At 46.5% G+C, this 22743-nt stretch overlaps 1 protein-coding gene across 1 annotated transcript; it reads right to left on the minus strand.

Annotated features, from left to right (window-relative positions):
- Positions 1 to 4852: 4852 nt before the first annotated feature.
- LOC135386260 (uncharacterized) lies at positions 4853 to 17240 on the minus strand. The gene is made up of 7 exons (XM_064616068.1): positions 16836 to 17240; positions 15009 to 15100; positions 13076 to 13177; positions 8332 to 8504; positions 5596 to 5761; positions 5348 to 5488; positions 4853 to 5182 (listed from the first exon to the last, which is right to left on the minus strand). The coding sequence occupies exons 2-7, from the start codon at positions 15098 to 15100 to the stop codon at positions 4897 to 4899; spliced, it is 960 nt and encodes a 319-aa protein (XP_064472138.1). The 5' UTR covers positions 16836 to 17240; the 3' UTR covers positions 4853 to 4896.
- Positions 17241 to 22743: the final 5503 nt, after the last annotated feature.

The following is a 22743-nucleotide window of genomic DNA, read 5'->3' on the forward strand; positions in this document are numbered from 1 at the left end:
CAGGCAATCGTTTAGTAAATTATCGAGGTGCCCCATGACGGAGCAGGACGTTGGCAACGAAGAATTTTGCTATTTCTTCGGACGATCCCGTGGGGAGTGAAGCCGTCTCGACGTAGCGTGTGAGATGATCAATTGCCACAATTACCCATCGATTGTTGCGTGACGTAAGGGGCAGGGGGCCGAAAAGGTCTATGCCGACGCGTTCGAACGGCGCAGCGGGTGGTGGTATGGGGTGGAGCTCGCCCGATCGGGGTGGAGGAGACGGCTTCCGCCGCTGGCACGATTGGCATGAGTTGACGTATTTCAGGACAGATGTGTAGAGACGGGGCCAGAAATATCGGTAACGCACTCGTTCATAGGTTTTGAAGAAGCCTAGGTGACCAGCCGTGGGGTCATCGTGCAAAGCACGAAGGATGTCGCGCCGGTGTGCGGCGGGGATCGCAAGAAGGAGCGGGTGGCCGGTGGGCGAGTAGTTGTGCTTGTAAAGAAGGCCATTCTGCACTGTAAACTGCTGAGCCTTCCGAGCGACTTTCCGGTTGGTGGTTAAGTGGGTACCCTCGATATGATGAATTAGTTCGGTGTAGCCTGGTTCCTGAAGTTGAGCTTCGCGAACGGCAAGGGAGTCTATGGGTGAGAGGACACCTAGGACGTCTCCTGCGCAGCCGGGCTTGTGGTGGGAAGGGTCATCTGGAAGGGGACAGCGGGACAGTCCATCAGCGTCGGAGTGTTTTCTTCCTAATTTGTATTTTACAACGAACTCGTATTCTTGGAGTCGAAGTGCCCAACGTCCAAGTCGTCCACACGGGTCCTTTAACGTCGAAAGCCAGCACAAGGCGTGGTGGTCTGTGACGACGGTGAAAGGCTTCCCGTACAGATACGGGCGGAATTTGGTAACGCCCAGACAACTGCTAAACATTCTTTGTGCGTGGTGGAATAATTTTGCTCAGCTGATGTTAACGAACGGCTGGCGAAAGCGACAGCTGACTCCATGGGAGCACGAGGATGTCGCTGAGCCAAGGCTGCGCCAATACCATGTCCACTTGCGTCGGTATGGATCTCAATAGGTAGAGTGGGGTCGAAGTGACTGAAGACGGGCGCCGTAGTCAAGGCGGTTTTCAGGTTCAGGAAAGCCGCATTGCATTGAGGACTCCAAGCAAAAGCGATATTATTCCGGAGCAGAGAGGTAAGGGGAGCGGCGATGTCACAAAAGTGACGAATAAAACGGCGGAAATATGAGCACAGCCCAAGGAAGCTGCGTAGTTCTTTTATGTTGGAGGGCGTGGGAAATTCGGAGACAGCACGAATTTTGTCCGGATCAGGGGAGATGCCGTCCTGGGAAACGAGGTGTCCAAGTACTTTGATTTGTCGATATCCGAAATGACACTTCTTACGGTTTAGCTGGAGTCCAGCGGACGCGATACAGTCGAAAACTGCAGAAAGGCGTGTGATGTGGTCATCCATGTTTGAGGAGTAGATTATAATGTCATCAAGGTAACATAGGCAAATGTTCCATCGTAACCCGCGCAAGACTGAATCCATCATTCGCTCGAATGTGGCCGGGGCATTACGTAATCCAAACGGCATAACAAGGAATTCGTAGAGCCCGTCAGGTGTTGTAAAGGCAGTTTTCTCGATGTCATCTTGGGCCATAGGAATCTGCCAATACCCGGATCGAAGGTCGAGAGACGAAAAGTAGCGGGCTCCTTGGAGGCAGTCCAGCGCGTCGTCGATACGGGGCATCGGATATACGTCACGGCGGGTTATTTTGTTTAGCCGCCGGTGGTCGACGCAGAATCGATTGCTACCGTCCTTTTTAGTCACCAAAACAACAGGCGAGGCCCAAGGGCTGTTGGATGGGCGGATGACCTTCTTCGAGAGCATCTCTTGAACTTCTTTATCTATGACTCGACGCTCCGAATGTGAAACGCGGTAAGGTCGTTGGCGTAGGGGACGGAAAGCGCCTGTGTCGATGTGGTGCTGAACACTTTGCCACGCCCAAAGGAGATTTGTTCAGATCGAAAAGCGAGGCGTTGGCAACTAGCAGGTTCAGCAACTTGGACCGTTCTGGACCGCTGAGTGATGGAGCAATTGTCTGCCTAAGAGAAGAGATGTCGCTGTCTGAAACAGGTAGGGTGGTAGGATCTCCTGAGTCATCAGTCAGAACGGCGAAGATATTGTCTTAGGGCAAAGGGTCATACGTAGCCAAGACGAAGCCAGAAGGAAGAACTGCAGGCTCAGAGGAGAAATTAGTGACGGGGTAGTCGACGAAGCCCTCGTGGGTACGGGAGAGTGAATGGGGCGACATGAGGCCTTTCCTCGCCAAAGAAGTGTAGCTGGGTGTGATGATAATGTCTTCGTCAGCCGGGATCCCGATGCGGAGCCGGAGTGAACAGGTGGTCTTCGCAGGGATGGTGACATTTTCCAGAACAGATAGTGCGAGAGCTGGCGCAGCAGATCCTTCTGAGTGGTAGTTAGGCAAGACGGACAAAAACAGGTCGGGACGGGTGCAGGTAATGATAGCAGAGTTCGCGCTCAAAAAGTCCCAACCAATGATAGCATCATAGCAACACGACGCAAGCACCAGAAACTCGACCGGACAACATGTATCTGCGAACGTGAGACGGCAGGTGCAACGTGCGACGGGCACAATTGTGTGCCCAGCAGCACCCACGAGAGGTTTTCCTCGATATGGCGTAGTGACCTTGCGCAACATTTTGCATAAATAAAGAGTTACGACAGATGACGAGGCGCCGGTATCAATTAAAGCAAGAACAGGATGTCCGTCTAGCACGATTGTAATGACGTTATGGGATGAACAGGGGGGAACTTTGGGCTCTGAAAGCGATGCAGTCCGGCCTCCTGCGGCTGCTGCTATGGGTTTCCCTGTGGCGAAGGCGTTCTGGTGCGGAAAGAGCCCTGGTTGGGGGACCGTCCACGGAAGAAAGAGACGGAGCGGTGTCTGGGAGCGGGTGGAGACGAGCCGCGGCTGTAGCGGCTGTCCGTTGGGGGATACCCTGCGCAATCGTTGACGCGACGTTGCGCCCCTATTTGTCCGGGAGGAAGTCCGAAATAAGAGCCGGAGTGGGAGGCCGACATGGCGAAGTCCTGCCGTCGGCGACGACAAAACCGGGCAATATGTCCCTGAATGCCGCAATAAAAGCAGGTGCGCGTTTCACGACGTCGAATTGGGGGGGGGGGGGGAGAAGTCATCAACATGTGGACGGTAAAGTGGAGCTAACGTTTGCAGCGGCGCTGAAGGCTGAGCTGCTAGAAACGAAGGCTGGGAAGAAACGGGCTGAGCTGTGCGCAGAACGTCAGCGTATGTCGGACGGATGGGCAGTGAAGCCTCCGGGCGGAGAGCAGCAGCAACTTCTTCAGGGACCAACGCGTAAATGGCGTTCGTGGCAGAATTGGGGCCCAGAGATCGCGCGTCCGTCGTATCAGGAAAAGTTTGGAGAGCTCTGCTAGCTAGCTCCTCACGGATAAGGTTGCGAATAAGTGACCTCAGGCTGTCAACGTCGGGCTGTCGTAAGGTAGGAGAGATATCAGCGACTGACACCTGCGGGAGGCGAGTATTCCGTTTTTCTTGGAGTGTCGTGCACGCATGGATAACGTCGATTACAGTGGTGGGATCTTTCAGCAGAAGGTACTGAAATGCCTCCTCAGCGATACCTTTCATTATGTTGGAAATTTTTTCTTGTTTGGGCATGCTAGGAGCGGACCTGCCGCAGAGGGCAATGACATCTTCGATGTAGGCAGCATAACTCTCTCCTGGGCGTTGGTATCGTGTCGACAGCTTGCGAGCCGCGTTGGCCTTCCGAACCGTTGACTTACCAAAGAGCTCACCAAGACGGTCGCGAAAGCATGACCAGGTGGAGAATTCTGCCTCGTGATTCTCGAACCAAGTCTTCGCCAGATCTTCAAGGTAAAAAACAACGTTCGCGAGCTTGGCTGTATCATCCCAGCGATTGTATGTGCCGACATGTTCGTACGAGCTGAGCCAGTCCTCGATGTCTTGACCGGCAGCTCCCGAGAAGATAGGGGGGTCACGTTGACGGGGCGTTGGCGCCGGAGGTGTGGCTGCCGCACTATGGGAACCAGGTGTATGGTCGTGATGTAAAGGCAACCCAGCATTTCCTTCCGATGTACCACCGCTGCTGGTAGGATTCGGAGGCGCCATTGCGACTTGCTTGCCGGATCGGAGCTCCGTCCTGGTGAAGAAGTTGCAGAATAGGAAGGGAATCGAGACGCACCTCCACCAAGTTGTTAGGTAGAAAAGCGAGACAGATGTAGCCAATGGAGGTAAGGTTCTTTATAAGCAGCCGGAAAGGATGGAGGCCGAGACCAGAATGAATTGGGCGCGGTCAGGCGATGATCAGAGCGATGGGGATGATTGGGATCGGTGATCTTCCCCCTCACAGGATATTTAAGTGTGTGTGTGATCATGTCACTTCTTTCCCTACAATACAATGATGGCGGATGGGTGGACATGCTGAATGAAGAACCCCGATATATATCTGAACATCTGTGCGGATGCTGGGACACTCACCTCAAGGTGCGCAGTTGCAGATATTACGAGCGCGACTACCGTGCGGATACTGTCAATGTTATCTGCGCTCACGTCGAGAGGTAGTCGTTTGTCCGATTTCATATTGGCTTCTGAAGGAGGCTGAAAGGATAAAAATAAAAATGCGACTGCACCACCTCCACATCACACATTTTAGCGTTGTATATGAATTTTGTGTTACCAACACGGCCGTCGTTTTTATTTATTTACGTCGAATCTTTCTTTTCGTGCATATTTTGTACCCTAATCGTTCTCAGTTCAGTAAGTTGACAAACACAACTCGTCTATGTCTTCACGTACTGCTTTAATATTGCACGCATGAGCTCATTCTATGAGGATGCTGGAAGCTTCATTTCGACGTTTGGTCCAAGTATTTCTCGTTTGTTGAAATTTTTGATGAATTCGTAATGGCTGCACCCCATATCAGGATCCCCCTTGCAAACTAGATCCCACGCATTGCTGTCGTCCCACCAAACTGTGAAATTGTCGTTGTACCATTTCCTCGTGTAGGCTGTGAAGAAATTTGGTGGATGAAGGAACTGCCATATCTTCTGCTTGTCTTTGTTGATCCCGTATTGTTCACATCTCGTACCGACAAACCAATTACCTGTCTCTCTGTAAATGCAAAGAGAAGCAAGAAAATCACTGCTACGAGCAAGTTTTCAAGATCAACGTTTGCTACACATGCAAATCATACTGAATTGATATGTTAGTTCTTTGGTAACCACAAACTATACCAGAACTACTTTTATCACAGAAGTGGTCGCATATAGTTAATACCTTATGCACTCTATCGGATATGTATGTGCAAAGCAGGGAACATGCACGGCGTCGAAAAATACTTGGCCGAACTCGTAGGAAAGACTGGTGTTGTCATTATAAAGGCAGTTGAAGAGCTCCATGTCATCCGAGCAGTTCGTTCTGAAATATCGCGTACGTTAAGTCATGATATAAGGACAGGTTTTATTCTAACTTTTGGACATCACATTGGTTATGTAGGACACTCTGTATTTGCTATTATCACTTACAGAGTATATGGATGCGGATTGTTGAGCTTACTCTTCTCGTGAACTCCCTCTGCTAATATGTAATCTGTGGCCATATCGTGTGTTTGGCAGCACTTGTCTGTCGACTCTCCAGTTCCATACACCTGACCTTTAGTGGATATATTTCCAGCACCACACCATTTCGTACCTGGAAAGTTTGGGGAAAGAGGATGTCAGACACGTATGCATGAGATACGAACCTCAAAGCGTATCTTCATAGTGAGTAACGCTGATATTTCGAGGACTGTATAATTGAAAAATATCGGAAGCCCTTGCAGGGTCGGCACCTACGGGGGGGGGGGGGGGGGGGAAATTGCCCTCCTGACGTCAGCCGAGAGGGACTCCGCGAATCTTGGAGTGTGCCCGCCCAGGACAAAAGGACACCGCCCCTGAGCCCTTGTATGTTCAGGCAACGATGGCTAAGCAATCGTACCAAGCAAGGGCTTATTTATTGCCAGAACGAGACTGCGTTAGTGGTGATTCAGGCAATTGTCCCTTCACAAAAACTAGTGGCAGACACTTCGTGTTAGTATGCGCATTGACAATAGACTAAGAAAAAAAGGGAGTCAGTGTGAGCTTGCGTTTGGCCCTCTTTCCGCCATTGCGTCCCTCGTACCGTTCTGTCCTATCCCTTTCTCTAATATATTTGACTCTGCCATCACCAACACCACCTAGATTTGATTAATCTAGGTGATGTTGCCGCCACGCGTTCGGAAGAGAAGTGTGCACACAATGCTCATGCTTTTGCAGCATGCACAGAAGAGGGATTGTCTTTGCTGCTGCTGCTGCTATTTCCCATGAACTTATCCCAACTACACTGCCTTTCTAGGCTTGTGCACAGAAGAGGGGATCACTTGATCTCTGACGCAATACCATCACAACTTCATCACTGCAAAGTATGAAGCGGAGCCATAAGTTTTGTCGATTGCGTGCGACATGGTCGCGTCGGAACTCACACTGCTCAGCGAAAGCCAGCGTATTTGCCGAGGATTTTTCTATACGTTCCGGTGGCGAACGTGAAGGGCGGGTGAGCTCGGAGGCAATCGCCTGCGCTGTGCTCCCATTCGTGCGCCTGGCTTATGTCACCGTGATGTTACTATCGCTGGAGCATCCTTAGCCGCAGAGGGAGGGCGAATCTTAAAAATTCATTTATTTAATATGTAGCCTGTTTCCAGAAGAAAAACTTGTCCAAGCAGGCTATGAAGCAGTACCAAACCCCAGCAAACCACCGACCGCACATAGACGTGCATAAGACGTCGCAATATGGATGGATATCAAGTGGATTATCGTGAGGGTCCAACTTACATCCACTGGATATCCATGGGAGCTGGACTTTAGCCCTGTTTTCTGATCCTAGGAATCGCCAGACAATGTCTTTCATGGACATGTGGATATGAGGTGGATATTGTATGGTGCCAGTATAAAAACTCGGTAATTCAGTAGTTTTGATACTGTGTGTAGTTTTATCAGTATAGTATATTATAGTATCATAGCCCAAGGTTATTATTTAAGGTGTTACTCTTAAAAATGAATTCACCCCAAAAACGCTAAAAAAAACAGCCGGCTCCCTTTTTGCCCCCTCCACAGCGAGCGTGGATTTGAAGGGAGACCTTATCATCCGCAGTGGCCTCTCTTGGCGAAATGGCCGGAGCATATACTGAAGTACAAGTTGTTGGGGCACGTTAATTCTAAGTGTATTTGGCGTAAAGCGTTTGTTACTGTGAAAGGGAATGTCTTTGCAAGTAGCTCATGTATCTGCAGAGACAAGGTATAACCAATAACCTTTGTGGCATTCGTTCCAACCTAATATTATGTTTTTAATTCAAGCTACCCTCTAAAATATGATTACCTGCTGAGCAGAGCTGTTAAAGTGATGAAATTCCTGCGTTGCTTCACGAGTGTTTCGCACTTTGTACGCCCAGAGGCACGCGAACGATAGAAGTATAAAATGATTCTACTTGCTCCGCGATATCTAGTAAGGTTCACAACTGTTTTTGCTTGCTCTCAGCAGAAGAAAAACGTTGCTGTCAGCGTCAACGTTGCTGTCAACATCACGCGTACTTATCCGTATCTCCAGACGACGTCCTGGCGATATTCCTCTGAAGTTCAATCAATGCCCAAAATCTAGTCTACCGGACGTTCCATGGATATCCCAGGGAACTGCAGGCTACGCCTCTCAAACATCCAAAGCACAATATCCTGCAGACGTACCTGAGATATCTGTTATTCACTAAGTAAAACCGAAACGCGAATGTCGTTCTGGAACATCCCACAGATATCGCATGAACGTCCAGATATTCGGGACGTTCACGACCTTGTAGGGATGCCCTAGGGATATTTGTGGTGTACTGGGACATTACCGTATCGGTCTGACAAACACGTTTCCGGATGCAGTAGATGCTTTTAAAGAAAAAAAAATTTTTTTTCATTACACATACGTACTATCTTATTTTGTAGTCAGATCCCTGTTGTTCTACCCCTCTGTAAATCCAACATTTTACATATCCCATTTACGTGACATTTATACTAGCAATGGATGAGAATTTTGCATCTAACCCAGCCGGGCTATACGACGTTTGTGTAGTTCTAGTAAGGTCAAACTCAATTTTTGTGCTTGTTTTGCAGCTGTTCTATTCTAAATTTTAGCACTTAATCGCGTAATGCCTCTCCGGGAATCGAAATAAATTACAAATAAATATAGATTAAAACCCCACTTGCCTGGATATATGAAGTTTCCATTCGTATTCCATTTCACAAATGCAACCATCTGTGGTATAGGGCCCGCCAGCGGATTAATGCAGAGCTCTGTGTACTTCTGAGCATTCTCAGTCATACTTGGGGTTGCTATGTATGTCGACCCGAGTCCTCCCTTCTTGCCAAAACTGTTTAAACTGCAATACAGGTGAAGGAATATGTTAGATGACGAGATACAAAATTCTAGAATCCAAAATCAGAGAAATTCTCTGAATCAACTCTTCAGGCGCGAACCTGAACTCAAGAACGCAATTTTATTACACAAAAACAGTCATGGCTAACCAACCATGTAGCCACGTCGTAACAACAGTCCCAGTTTTACGCTCTACGTAGTCGGTAGTAGACTTAGTATCCTAGTAAGTAGCCTTAAAAATGCAGGCCTTTCCGCACCTCATATACGAAGAAGTAACAGCGATAGCTGATGAGGCTCACGGTTGTACTGCGCACGCACATGCAGGCAATAATTTTTTTCTTGCCACACATTTTCTACAATTTTTCCACACATTCTGCCATGAACTCCCTGGCCAACAGTTGGCGGTTTTGTGCCACGTCAGTGCGAAACCACAGCCTATCATGGACGTCACAAACATGGCCAAACTCGTTCTTCAAAAACTTGTCTGCAAAATCCGCCTCGGCCAGTGCAAACTCCGACGAACGAGCACAGGTTTCAGGTGCACACATCTGGGGCAGTTTACGTCTCTTGACCTCGGCCTCGCCGAGCAACATTTCTAAATATGACAATATAGAAGCAGTCACTGGTATCAGGTTAACAGTACTTCGTTACTGTACAGATGCTGTTTTAGAAACTATAGACGAGTAAATGCAACTATCAAAGACTTCAAGTCAGCCCTGTGTAATGGAATACTAAATGGAAAAATGACATTCTTCTATTTAATTTAATCCAATAAGGCCCTTAAAGGCCTGAGGGCATTACATAAGAAGTACAGAGATAACCGAACAACATCATAGGAATAAATAGAACATAAACAGCAAATAAATTAGTACTGGGAAGCGAGTACATATAATTAATAAAACCATCAAGTTCTTCTCTCTTGGATGTCCGATACCAAGTCCAGGATATGGTATGGTATGGTGGTCCAGGAGTGTATGGTATTTCAGGCCCTTCTGAATCCTGCTATGACTAGAGGGAGGGGATTTCTTGTTTCCAAAAATCACTGCAGCCGGTTTAAGATTGTTGTCTGTCGCACTATCTCTGGCACACATAGGCTCATAATCCTGCTGATTCATGAAATTCCGTGCCACAAAGGTCACGTACACCAAGCTACTTCCCATGGATCGATCCTTCGTCAGCCTATTCGTATTCGTATTCCTGATGGACATACCTGGCAGGATGCCTGGATGTACTGCATCAGGTTTGCTGTTATGGACATACCTGGTATACTGATAAGGGATCTACTCCAGCATAGGAATTACGATGATTTTCACGGATGCATTCACCAACACCACAGGATCTTCTTGTGCGTTCGTCATCCTGAGCTCCAGTGTCCACCATGCTGTGCGCTTATCGCACCAGATGTCTTGTACGGCTGCAGAGCTGTACGCTCTTCACAATGCGGTCTAGTGCTTTGTCATGCAAGCAGCACCTGGTGAGTGGTCTGAATCAATGAGCGGCATTTAAGCACTATGCGCACCTGTGGCCTCCAGTGATGTTGTGGTCATAGTGTACGATATCATCTTATCGTACAATGCCGCCGTCGCAACAGGGTACAGAATTGGGATCCAGTCGATCATCGATACCATCGGCATTGCCGGAAATGATGCTGCTGACAGAGAAGCACGTGATCCTCACCACGCAAAATACATAATTCACTTCTGAGGATGCAAAACGTATCTTGTGCGTCATCCAGCATGGTCCAGTTTGGAGCCAGTGGTCGAATTCCGCATAATCGACGTCGCTGATGCGCAGAACTGACCCGAACCTGTCCTGCTGAATCCCTCCACGGATGTCCCGGGCTCTCGAAGTTTTGCTTCACAGACGTCGACTCAATTTCCCATTGGTCAACGCATTTGTGTTCAAGATAGGCGCTCAACCGTAGTCGTTGTTTTCAACATCCCAGTCAACGTGGGACGTAGAATCTACATTGTCTAATGTTGAACAATGTTGAATGTAGAATCACAACGCTGAAGCAATGCTGTTTCAACAGTACCTGGTCAATGGTGGATTGTGAACGTAAAGAAAAACCTTAATTTTTCATGAGCCACTCAACTGTAGATATACGAGCAAATATTTGCGTTGATTCTACATTGTAGCGTCAACATATTGTCAACCTTTATCACGAGTGGAAAAGTCGTTGCTGCCTCAAAACGCATCTAGTTGTTTCACACTGTATTTTATTCCTGCATTCTATTCTGCCGTTCGCGTGTAGAGTAAGGCCTGCATGACGTGGTATTTATATCACTCATGCTTCCATTAATAATAATATTTATTTATTTTAAACCCTCATAGCCATACACTTTTTAACCATGTTTGTAAACGACTCATCATGAATCGCACATATTCAGTAAACAATGACAAAAACATATTTTACCTTTTCCACGCCATTATAATGATTGGTCACTGAGGTAGAGCGATATAACAAGAAATCAATTTCCCAACAAGCGCGAGCCGAGCACAACCACGTCTGCCCCATCGCCATCGACATTCTCCAACCGCCGTTTCAAACAGTCGAGGTCGAGGTAGTCGAGGCTAGAGAGTGGTGAGGCGCGTCGCCATGGCAGTTCGGTAGGATGAACATCGTATTTGTGACACGGAAGGATCTTAGGAACTTAAGCATCATGCGTATTTTGTACTGCAATCTCTGGAGCGTCGAGGCAGTACTGGCCAATGCGGTGAACAACTATGTTGAGCGTAACAGCAAATGCCGTAGTGTGCGAGAGGCAGCTTTCCTTTGTTCTCCGGCTTTCAAGTTTTGCAGGTGATTTTTCTTTCTTCCTTTTGCGTCAATTAAGATTTGTGCATTCTTGTTTTCTCAATGACCACATGTGGGAGAGGTGTGGAGCACACAGCTTAGTATCCGAAGTAAACAGCTTTATTTGTTTGCGTGTTCTTTGTCTGCAGAATCTGGTTGCGTATCACTGACGAATTTATGTGAACTGTGGGACTGTGTGTGATGTGCATGTGTGATATATAGTTTGATGTATCCGAATGGTTATTAGGTATATTCTGATGAGATCCTACTGTGGTAACGTATAATGCTTTTTGTGTTTAGTACGATATGGCTTCTGAACATGCCTTCCCAGTGTCGACATCAGTTTGCTACGGAGCTTTACTCTATTGTTGAAGTCGCATGTTTAAACAGCATGTAACGCAGTTAATTCAGTTGTTACAAATTACAAAATGCAGATATATTTGTTCAGATATCTTATATTCACATGCTATTTTATAGGGGCTTGTCATGTCTTGAACTGGGAGTGATGAAAGCAGCGGTGGCCTATTCTATGAACAGTCTGATAAGTATAGATAAGCTTGGCTGCAAAGGAAATGAGTTACCTTTTTACATCTGAGTGCACTGTTCTTCAAGCTTCCTTGTTTTTTGTATAACTGCTAATCTGGTTGTTGTGTGAGCTGGTGTCGCTTTTGTAGTTTTTTATTAATAGCTCCAGTCACAGTTGTCAGAACGCTTGAACTGCGTCTGATGTCCGTCATTGACAGCCTCACGCATGTGTAAAGAACCTGGTGTCTCTACAACAATGAAGAGCAGGGCATAAACGAGAAGACGAAGACATCGCTTGGACATGCCAGTCATTAAGCTGCTTCCGCATCACATCATGTATACTCCGAAAGAAGCTGCGGTAAGACACTGTCATGCATGTGTTCCTGCTGGTTGCAGAGTGTCTGTTTTTGATGTCTATTTAGGGAAGTGCTTGAGCTGCCGTCCCACTAGATGGAATGACCTATGTTATTGGTTATCTTTCAGGGATGACCGTTCCAAAGAGGCATAGCGACCATCCATGTGATTATTATTACTATGACCGTTAATGGGATGGTCCGCTGTGGTTGTCAGAGCGCGCGGGGACAGCGCTTGGTGATTGACGGCTTTCAGGTGACCGTTGGTGTTGGGGTGTTGATCTAGCTTGTAGGAAACACCTGGTAGTTCCCATTCGCCCTGATTTTGCTTCTGCCCCTCACGATACTACTAAGGTAGTTTTCGTCTTCTCACCACAACCGTTGGTGGTTGGTTGGTGGTCTTTCTTGGAGCGGAGAATGAAGACACGAGCTGTAGCTATTGGAAACATACGTCAGAGCTCCCGTTGACGTCACATATTCTTGGAGAATCCGAAAGTATGTAGTATAGCGTGTTCTCTCGAAAATTCGTAGACGCGCGTAACGTCCACCAATGACATATACGAATATTTGACATCCCGAGTTTGTGTCCGACGTTAAATTATAATACGATTTACCACGCAAGTTATTCCCCGAAATCGATGTGTCCTGTGTCCTTTGTGATTTCGTGCTTTGTGACGAACAGTTTGAAATGTTCACTCAAGATTTAAGAAAAGCTTTTTCATGTACAGAGTTGCTACTAACACTGCTCTGCGACTATTAGGCTGTTTTCCAAGACGCGGGACAAGCCGGACCGCGTGGTGCCCTCGCCCTAAAGAGAGGAGCAGGCTAGACTCTAACCCCCATCTCTTCCACCGCGTACGCGGATTTGAAGGAAGACTAGTACTTTAAATACTTTCTTACAAGGTTTGGAGAGGTCCGGAACTCCAATCTTTTAAGGCTTTGCAGGTTTTGCTCATATTTTGCATGAACTGCGGAGTAATCGGTGTGCCGTGGAGGTAGTACCTGGAACCAACAATCGTTGCACAGCATCAGAATCACCTAGGTACAGCTAAGATTGATCGTGTTAGGCAGGGACAAATGCTCATACACCTCGGAGGCACAGTGCTAAATAATAAACTGGACTTGTATACTAATACACCAAAAGCTTCCGCGGATGCAATGACATGGATTGGAATAATAGAACTCCGCAAAGGCGTAACATTGAAAGTCTTCACAGTTCAGGCTTCGGGATTCGCCACGCGGGAACGTTGCGACAGTGAGTGTCGCGTACCAGGAGTGGGCGTACCATCTCCTTCCACAGTTTACTAAAACAACAGCGTCAGTCTCGCGCTTTGTGATATGTGCCATACATACCACGTACCGTACCTAGCCGGTGGATACCAGCGTCCCATAGCCAAGGATACAGGTAAACAAAACACAACATGACGGCTCAAGTTTGCCATCTTTTTAGTCATCGTGTTGTATTTTATTTACGTGTTTTTGCCCACCGCTCAGCATTACCTATCACGGAGTTTATCCAATAGCTTGTCTACATCTACGCCATTCTGTCTAGGACCACCACGATTTAGAGCAGATAAAAAAAACGCTTAAAAATGCACCTATCAAGGCACATTTTATACAGGGTCGAAGTTAGAGTGTCACAAGGGAAACACTAATGAAACAAGGGAAAGGGTGCCGGCTAGCTGGTATAGATCCATGAAGAAGACCGAGAGACACGGACGCACAAGGGACGACACACGTAGAACCTACGTGTGTCGTCCCCCCTTGTGTGTCTGTGTCTATCGGTCTTCTTCATGACAGAGTGTCATACCGATGTATGGCGGGCCATAATACGCCACCGACCAAACCCTCCCCGGACACAAGGCCAGCACGGCAACATTACTGAAGCACATGACACATCATGATCTGGAACACTGCTTGCAACAGCGAAAAATATGTGTCCAGCGTTGCACAGGTAGGGGAGGGAGAATGTTTGTAGGGGATAACCGTTAATTTGCAATCCTGTAATAATAGATACGATGTTCCCCTCCAGTCTCGTTATTTAATAGCCAACGTCACTGCGACGTGACCATGACGTTGGTTGATATGGCGAAGCCAAAACAACGCGGACGGAAAACACCGCCGTTTCACTAAGCCGTATTCCTTCACGCTTCCTTGTCCATCATGTCCAGACCACTGGTCTCCATAGAACTCCCATAATAACTAGAAACCAAGCCAGCGAAGGGGGGCATCTCAATATGGGAGCCGCCATGATCGATACGTTAGGCCTAGCATGCTACGAACGGTGTCTCCTGCGAGTTCCGTACACCGTTTCCTCACGTCGCAGCAGAAGGTGTAAACCGTACGATACTCGTTCCCTAGAGAATCTAAGCCCACAGGTGATGGCAGATAAAACAAACACACTTCGCATACGGCATGGCACGCGGAGCAGAGCGGAAGCCGAAGCGACTTGCATTGGATCGGATACCATTGCGCCGAACGTGCCTGGTCTTTACACGTGGAAAGGCTGTGGCGGAATCTGGCCCAATCCAAAATATCGATCATGGCGCCTCCCGGACTTGGCCATTTGGAGAGGGTCTTGCCTCGGTACAGCTCATTTGCTCTCCCCCAGCTTTTCTTCTAGCCTTTCTACTTATGATTTCCATGCTGGTCTCAGCAGCCTTTGATAGCGCTGCTCTAGTGGACGCAAGGCGACGCCCACGCCGCTGCATGTCGACACTTTCGACGCCTCCACGGTTTTTATGGGCTGTGCCGTGAAGGGTTGCAAAGCGTTCCCGCCGTTTACTTCTGTGGCGTTCAACGTGACATTAAACATAGTTGTATCTTACTTTACCTTGGTGCCTTAGTCGGTGAGCATAGCACACTCGCACATCCCACAAGCATGAGAACAGTGATCAGAAGGAAGTGTCCGATCGCAGATGTCATCTGAGTAAAGAAATTGTAGGTAGAATGAGACCAACGCGCAAAACACCCGTCATATGCTTTAGTTGCGTCATTGTGTTACTTTTATGTGCCCCTGCATACCATTTCTTTCGTACACTTAGGAAACAGAACACGATCCTATAGTCGACCGTCATACCGGAACACATCGTTGCATAAAATTGCTTGTACGTCTAACGAACTAACCAGTGGCGGCAATTCAGAAGACGGGCATGCGACACATTACGCGTGAAGTAAGCTGTGACCTTCATGTATCGCGCGAAGAGCGCCGTGCATGGGTTTTATCGCGTGTCTTTCTCGGCGAGTACCCCTCCCCCTCCCACACACACTTCCTTAGCTCCTTAGACGTTCATCAACATGTTCAAACCGGAGGCGTGTGCCTTTTTGTGACATTTTTGCACATTTGTCTTAGTTTGCAGTCCGATGGGATAACGGTATCATTCTAAACAGTATTGTGCAATGCATAGATTCAGAAGTTACACGTCAAAAAGAACTAGTTACAAGTTAAGTTACCGCGTGAAAAATGTTATAAGTTACTAACGAAGTTCTTCAGCCTGAAATGTAACTCGCAGTTACTGAGTTACTTAAAAAAAGAGCGAGTTACTTCCAAGTTACTTCGGACATAAAATAGCATTACGCAGGTGCAGCGCGCGTGAGCGCAGTTCAGTTAGACCTTGAGTTGCCTGCAGAGGAGTGCAACACGCTTAGATCGTTTTCGTTTATGTCCAACAATAGACCTCTCCCTGTTTGTAAACAAATGACGTCATAGTGTTCGACAGCGCCACAAATTTGGTAGCATTGAGCCTCGCTCGAAGCTAGAGGTGAACAAGGTCGCGCCCGAAAGCCACGGTCTTGAGGGGATTACGATATGGTCCCTTAAAGGGACGCCACCCTCGGTCCTGCTTTTCTTTCAATGGGAGGCAGCGAACAAGTGCCCGTTCGTGGAACTCAGCCCTCTCCTTCCGATTTGTTTCGGTTTCAGTCTGTCTACCAATGTCATGATGACGTTTCTCTGGTAGATGTCTATTCGAACACCTTGAATCTTACTCCCTGTGGGCGCACAATGGTTCAGCTTCATTTCAATGGCAGCGGCTCTTACTTCCTGAATAAAATACTGTCATTGATTGAATATCACATATTATGGCAAAAAATGCCATGAAGGAACCGGAGAGAAAGCAAGAAAATCTAAAAGTATCTTAGAACTTAACTTAAGTTACTTTGGCAAAGTTACCTGAAAAAGGAACGAGTTCCTCTGAAAGTTACCACGGCGCAAAAGTAGCGAGTTAAGTTACAAGTTACCAAAAAAAGGAACTTAGTTACAGTAACGAGTTACCTCGAACTCTGGTCCAATGATCTGCCTGCAGCGTGTTACGCCGTGAAGGTCTGTTTTAAGAGTGTAGATTAAAGCGCTTTACGCAGGGTACCATTAAAGAGTGCGCATGTCGAGCATACTGTTTTAAGTTCTTGTTTTTTAAACGTTGCTTTATCGTGTGGAACGCTATGGATGGCATTGTTCCCGAGGTGTCTTCGAGTCAGTTTTTTTTCTTCACTCCTGCGATAGCGTCGAGTTGAGGCTATACTATGTCTAAATAGATACATGAAGGGCGAGGTTTTAATTAAATTGCCACGATAACTGAATTCAGAAAGAATTGTACGGTACATAAGAATTGTACCGTAAACTGCACAACAAAGACGTCAATAAATAATGCCAAATTCATACCTTGATAACTGTTGCCGCAGATAACTGTTGTAACCTTGATAACTGTTGCAGTTGCAAGATCCACTTCAAACGTCCGAGATTGGATATCACGTTCTCTCGAGTCCCTTTCACGACCAACTGTATTGGCTACGCGACCATAACGTACACTCTCACCCCTGCGCAGCCCTATTTATGTTTCTCCTCGGTGCCGCATCGCAATGTGGCGCTGATAGCGCGCCATACTTTTCTGTATACTTTCGCCCGGCTCCATCCGTGCGCGTCCGAGTTTGTGGCTTTTACAAGTTTTTGCAGTTGCGTCAGTAGTGCTTCCTGTGGTAAATGACAGGTACATCATATGCTAAACATCGTTAACATGGTGTACTGCGTTGTTCCGCAGTGCAAAAGTCAAATCATTAATGGAACAATGATGCACAAATTTCCGTCGGAGATCGCCCATACAGTTAACCCTGATATTTTCTTTCAACATTCTTGAGAATCAGTAAAAGCGGGATTGGAACCAAGCACCTCTCAATTACCGTCCTACAGAACAATCACCTTCCATCATGTTAACTATGTACTTGCCACGTTAATAACAAATCGATGTCTGGACATTAAGCATAAAGTACCTCTCTAATGCTGTTCTGTACAGTTGTAAGTGATTGTGTCTATGTTTCATTGTGTGTTTTTATTATATCTGTGTAGCGAAAATTTTCGTGTAAATGCTTTCGAGTGAACCTTTTTCCTTGATTGCGTCTCTTTGTACATACCCATCAAGCTCCTGAATGTACAGAAATGTACGTTTGTACAAACGCGTGCTTTTAAGTAATCGTACCACGAAAAGACAATTACTCACTAAAAATTTTGACCTTATAGCGGGGCGCGGCCACGGCGCGACTTAAGCTTTTGCTCACTGTCACTGTGAGTTACAATCGTACAGTTTTCACGCCTTTTTCCATTCTCAATATTTAATATCTTTATATATTTATAATATTTAATATATTTTTAATATCCAAACCCCAAATGAGCAGCTGTACGGACAGTTATGTAACGCGCGTTGAGCTATACAGCAGGGCGGACATATTTGTCCTGCAGAGAAGCACAGAAGAAAGAAGAGAGCAACAGAAGCCACTGGAAACACCACTAGGTTGTCCTCCATATCACATATATTTTGCACAAGCATTTGATTCCTGAGTCCTGACTTGGCACACACGAGCTGGATACCCACATGGTCCCACAGAAATGAAGTATTGCGAAAAAAAAAATTATAGCATTACTACATCGCTAAATTCATGAATGTAAACCGCGCACGGCAAAGACACAATTTATATTCCGTATGACACGATATCAGCGCCCCTTGCGGGTGGTTCCGCTTGTAGCGCCAACTTCCGGCGCATACGGAAGTCCTATAGGCCGTGTACTTACAGAGATGGTCCCTTTATACTCTGCAGTGTGTGACGTGTCGTTATTTTCGATTACGCTCATCATTATTTGCAACCAGCATATTATCTATGGCAGCTTGTCATGGGAAGTTTCTCCTTTGTTGAGATAAAGGCAGGTGCGAAGTGAACACAGGTCGACGAATGCCCTGACAGATGGGGATTCGAAAGTAGGCATTATGTAACGTTAAATTGCACCTTGAAAATTGTTGTCGCAGTCGCAGGATTCAGTTCAGTCTTTCGAGTTAGGAGTTGATGTATAGTTGATGTTCTCAAACGATTCTTCTTCTTTATACCCAGTGGTATGTGGCGCATGATTCGATTACGCGCACCATTGTTTGCAACCAGCATGTTAGCGACGCCAGCCCTCATGGAAAGGTCTTCCTTTCGAAAAGCTTTTCAAGTACTGAACGTAAAGAGGTAAGGGCCTATCTATGAAAGACTGTCTTCCTGTTTTCTACCCGTAAACTTCTGCCCCGTTTGCACTTTGAATCTGAACTGGAAGCCCTCAGCTTGAGTTACCCACCATCGGTTTCTGAGGGTTGTACTCGACAATTCCCTGTCCTGGAACGCCGAAGTGAAGCAGTTGAAGGAACGGGATAGACTTACGTACCAACGTTCGAACTCATCACTTCGGGTTGCCGATGGGGCACGACTTATGCCACTCCGTGTTTGATCTTCATTCCTGTCTGGTGCGGCAAATGCTTACATACCACGTACCCGCCCTTTATGACGTATGTCCAACTTTGAAGACCTACAACGTGTATTAGCGACGGATGCTTAGGCGTACCGCGGGCAACTTCCAACTGTGCAGCTATTGCTGAAGCGAGAGGGCCACCTATATCTGTTTCGCGAGCGATCGAATCCCTCAGGCATTACACACGTGCCTCGATATGTCAAGCACACGTATGCCCGGTGGATTAGTGCGCGATCAAGGTCGGGCATCCACCAAGCTCTGGCGCCCTACTTCCATGAAATACCTCGGTTCAAGTACCCATTCCCTAGTGGACCCTGAAACTGCCTACAGTGTCACCGGAGGTTCCAGGACTCAAGTCCAAGAAGGACACTCCAGGGCCTGTTGTAATGCAGCTCGCACGTGATATGGTTGCTCGGCACTCCGAACTCTAGCAGATATTTACAGATGCGTCCACATCGCAAGAGTTGTCGACATGCGCATTCGTCGTCCCGTCCTCGGGAGAGCGCCGTGCGATCCGTCAGTCTCATAGGTCTACTAATGTAACCTAGGTCTTCCTTTGTTCAGAATAAGACCAAGTGGACATCGAATGATGTACGAATCCTCAGACAGGCGGGGATTCAAACAGTCATTGGTAAATTATTCAAAAAGGCAACTGGGTGACAGTTACAGTCACTCATTTTGAAATGTGGCTAGCTGCAGCTGCAGTAACCGCGTTAAAGTAGCTTAGTTACATTACAGTGACCTTGCAAGGGAAACGACGAAGCCAGGTCAGTGTGTATCACTCAAAAACTTTGATGTTGATGATGTTGGCAAAAAAAAAAAAAAAGATAAGAAATGATAATAGGCAGACATTGGAATAGTCACGCGACGAATATAACAGTCTCTTACACAGACTACCACCACCACCACCACCGAATTAAAAAAAAAACGCCGCGTTCGTCTGCCCTTTCCTTCTGAAGGCCCATGCATCGGTAGTGCACCATGAAGAACACCATCGCAATAGACTGACATTAGTGCACTGCTCTGCTCTGAACTTTTGGGTTTGAGTTTCTTTTCGCACTTGTACTATCCTAGCGTAGTTATACAGTGTTATAAACAACTGACTGAAATGTGATGTGGGCAAGCTTTCGCTTGTCCCATCCTACAGTTGGCAATACCACCGACGGGGTTAGTCCAGGTCGACTTGGCTGCGTGTGAGTTGAGAAAATACCTGATACTTCGGTTCGGAAAATGACGTGTATTTGAAGCCTCGATAACACGGGAACATGGAACTGACGCGTGAAAGATATTGCATTGCCTTAGTAACTTAGAGTTAAATTGAGAGTTACTTTAACCAAAAATGGCACCTAGTTACACTGAAACGTTACTTATGTAGGCAAGATAACTAACTAGTTAATGGAAAAGTTGCTAATTACAGTTACAAGCTACCTATAACCTAGTCATTACTCTATACTAGCATTCACAACTTATGTTTCGTAAAGTATAAAGGCATACTCGTAAAGTATGTCAGCCAAGTGAGTTCCGAAATGCTCCGAATGCGACGCCGAACGGATGCCTCTATATTGATTTTGCAGGATTTCGACTGTCCTAGTGACACATTTCTTGAGCGACTTGTTACGGTTGATCAAACAGGGTTTCATCGCTATAATTCCCAGAGAAAACAACAAACACTTTATGAAACAGTGGCACTCGTGCTATCCTAGGGCGAAGAAAGTCAAGACCCAACGATCAGCGAGAAGGGCCATGGCCACGGTTTTTAGGGGCAGGGTGCTTTGATGACTGACTATTTCCAGAACGGTGAAGAAGTTAATGCAGCGTACTACTGTAGATTGCTCTGTCGGTTTAAGGAGGCTCTGAAAGGAAAACTGTCCGGGAAGCTACAGAAAGGTGTCCTCATTTGTTAGGACGATGCACCAGGCCACAAAGCACGCAAGACAACGCAGGTTCTCAAGGACATTCGATTTGATTGCATTGATAATTCGCCGTACCCGCTGGATATATCCCAATCGCACCATTTTTCGTTTCCAAACTTTCCAAACCTAGAAAGAGGTTGAAAGGAAAGAGATTCTCGTTGGACTCTGCGGTGGCACGCTCAGCCAAAGTGTATTTCGGAAAGCACGCATCGGATTTCTTTCTTCAAGGGTTAAAGAAGCTTCATGAAGAAGCTTCATGTGTCAAGTGAATTGAAGTTCAAAGTGAAATTTTAATAAATTGTAATTGTTGTGCCATTTTCATTGATATGCGCTGTCAAGAAGTCTTTTTGAGTTCTCATCTGTCATGGCTCTCTCATTGTTTATTGGCAAGTTAATTAATGAAAGGAAATGAAACGTCCAATCTGAAACGTGCCGTAATTTGAACAAAGGAGGACTTCTCAATGAATTTTGCATTAGTTATTGACTCCGTGTTCTACAGAGTTCCGAGTACCCAGCTGTCAGGGCATTCATGGACCATTTAATCTTCACTTCACTCCTGTGCTACACACACGCCGATTGATTGCAGGAGCGAAGTGAAGATTAAATCAATCAATCAATCGGTCAGATCCAAGCGCCACGGCAACCGTGAAGATCTATTTATTTATTGTGGCGCTCCATTGCGGCATTACATGGAGAACGCATAACAGCAATGCTTACAGAACAGTAACAAAAAAAAAAGACAGGGAATCGAATAACACTAGAAAAGAAATACAATGTCATTAGCAACTAGTTGTGTAACAACTACTACAAAGTAAAAAAAAGAGCGGAGAGCTGTTTTGAATGATGTATGATTTACTACTGAGGTGATGGATGAAGGTAAACAATTCCATAGTCTAATTGCACGAGGAAAGAAGGAAAAGAAAAAAAAAGAGTTGCTATGGGTGAAGAACAGTTCGGTATTTCTGAGCGTTATCCAAGCGTTGGCTTGTGTAATGCGCTGGTCGGATGTAAAGAAGAGTAAGGGGCAATGAGTGCAATTTTTTATGAAACAGATGGAGTGTTTGGAGGTTACAGCGGTGATCTAATGGCTAAAGGTCGAGAACTGACTTTAGAACGGTAACGCTAGTGGTGCGAGAATAATTAGATAAGATGAAACGAGCAGCGCGATTTTGTACTGATTCGATGGCATTTGAAAGGAAAGATTGATGAGGGTCCAAAATACAGCTTGCAAATTTCAACTTGGGCCGGATGAAGGTGAGGTATGCCAACCTTTTAACTTCAGAGGGGGAGCAAGACAGAGGTTGCGCCGGAAATAACCCAGGCAGCGGTTTGAGTCACTGATGATGTAGTTAATATGAGTGTGCCATTGAAGGGTGCACGTGATATCAAGACCAAGGTACTTGTAGGAGGGTGTGTGACTAACTAAGGTGTTACCGAGTTTGTAAGGGTACAGGGATTGGTGTCTGCCGACGTGGAGGTAAGAACATTTATAAATGTTCCCATCACATCCCAATGTTCTCAACACATCTACGCAAGCAGCACAATGTACTGAAAGTCGAGTGCAATAGGGGTGGACGGTATGTGTCTTATCAATGTTCTTTAGCTCCACGACTCTGTTCAAGGCCTTCCACCTACCCGTCCACCCCTATTGCATTCGACTTTCAGTACATTGTGCTGCTAGGGTAGATGTGTTTAGTGGCTTCAGCCATGTTGAGCACCATGAGTCGATAAGATTAAGGTCTGATTGGAGCAGTATTTGGTGTTCGGGTATGTTTATAAACGACACAGTCTTCGGCGAATGGTCGGACTGCAGATGAGAGATTAGTTGGGAGGTCATTAATGTAGATTAGGAATAGTAGGGGACCTAATACAGAGCCTTGTGG

The sequence above is a fragment of the Ornithodoros turicata genome, chromosome 2 (genome assembly GCF_037126465.1).
Source record: "Ornithodoros turicata isolate Travis chromosome 2, ASM3712646v1, whole genome shotgun sequence".
NCBI classification, from domain to species: domain Eukaryota; kingdom Metazoa; phylum Arthropoda; class Arachnida; order Ixodida; family Argasidae; genus Ornithodoros; species Ornithodoros turicata.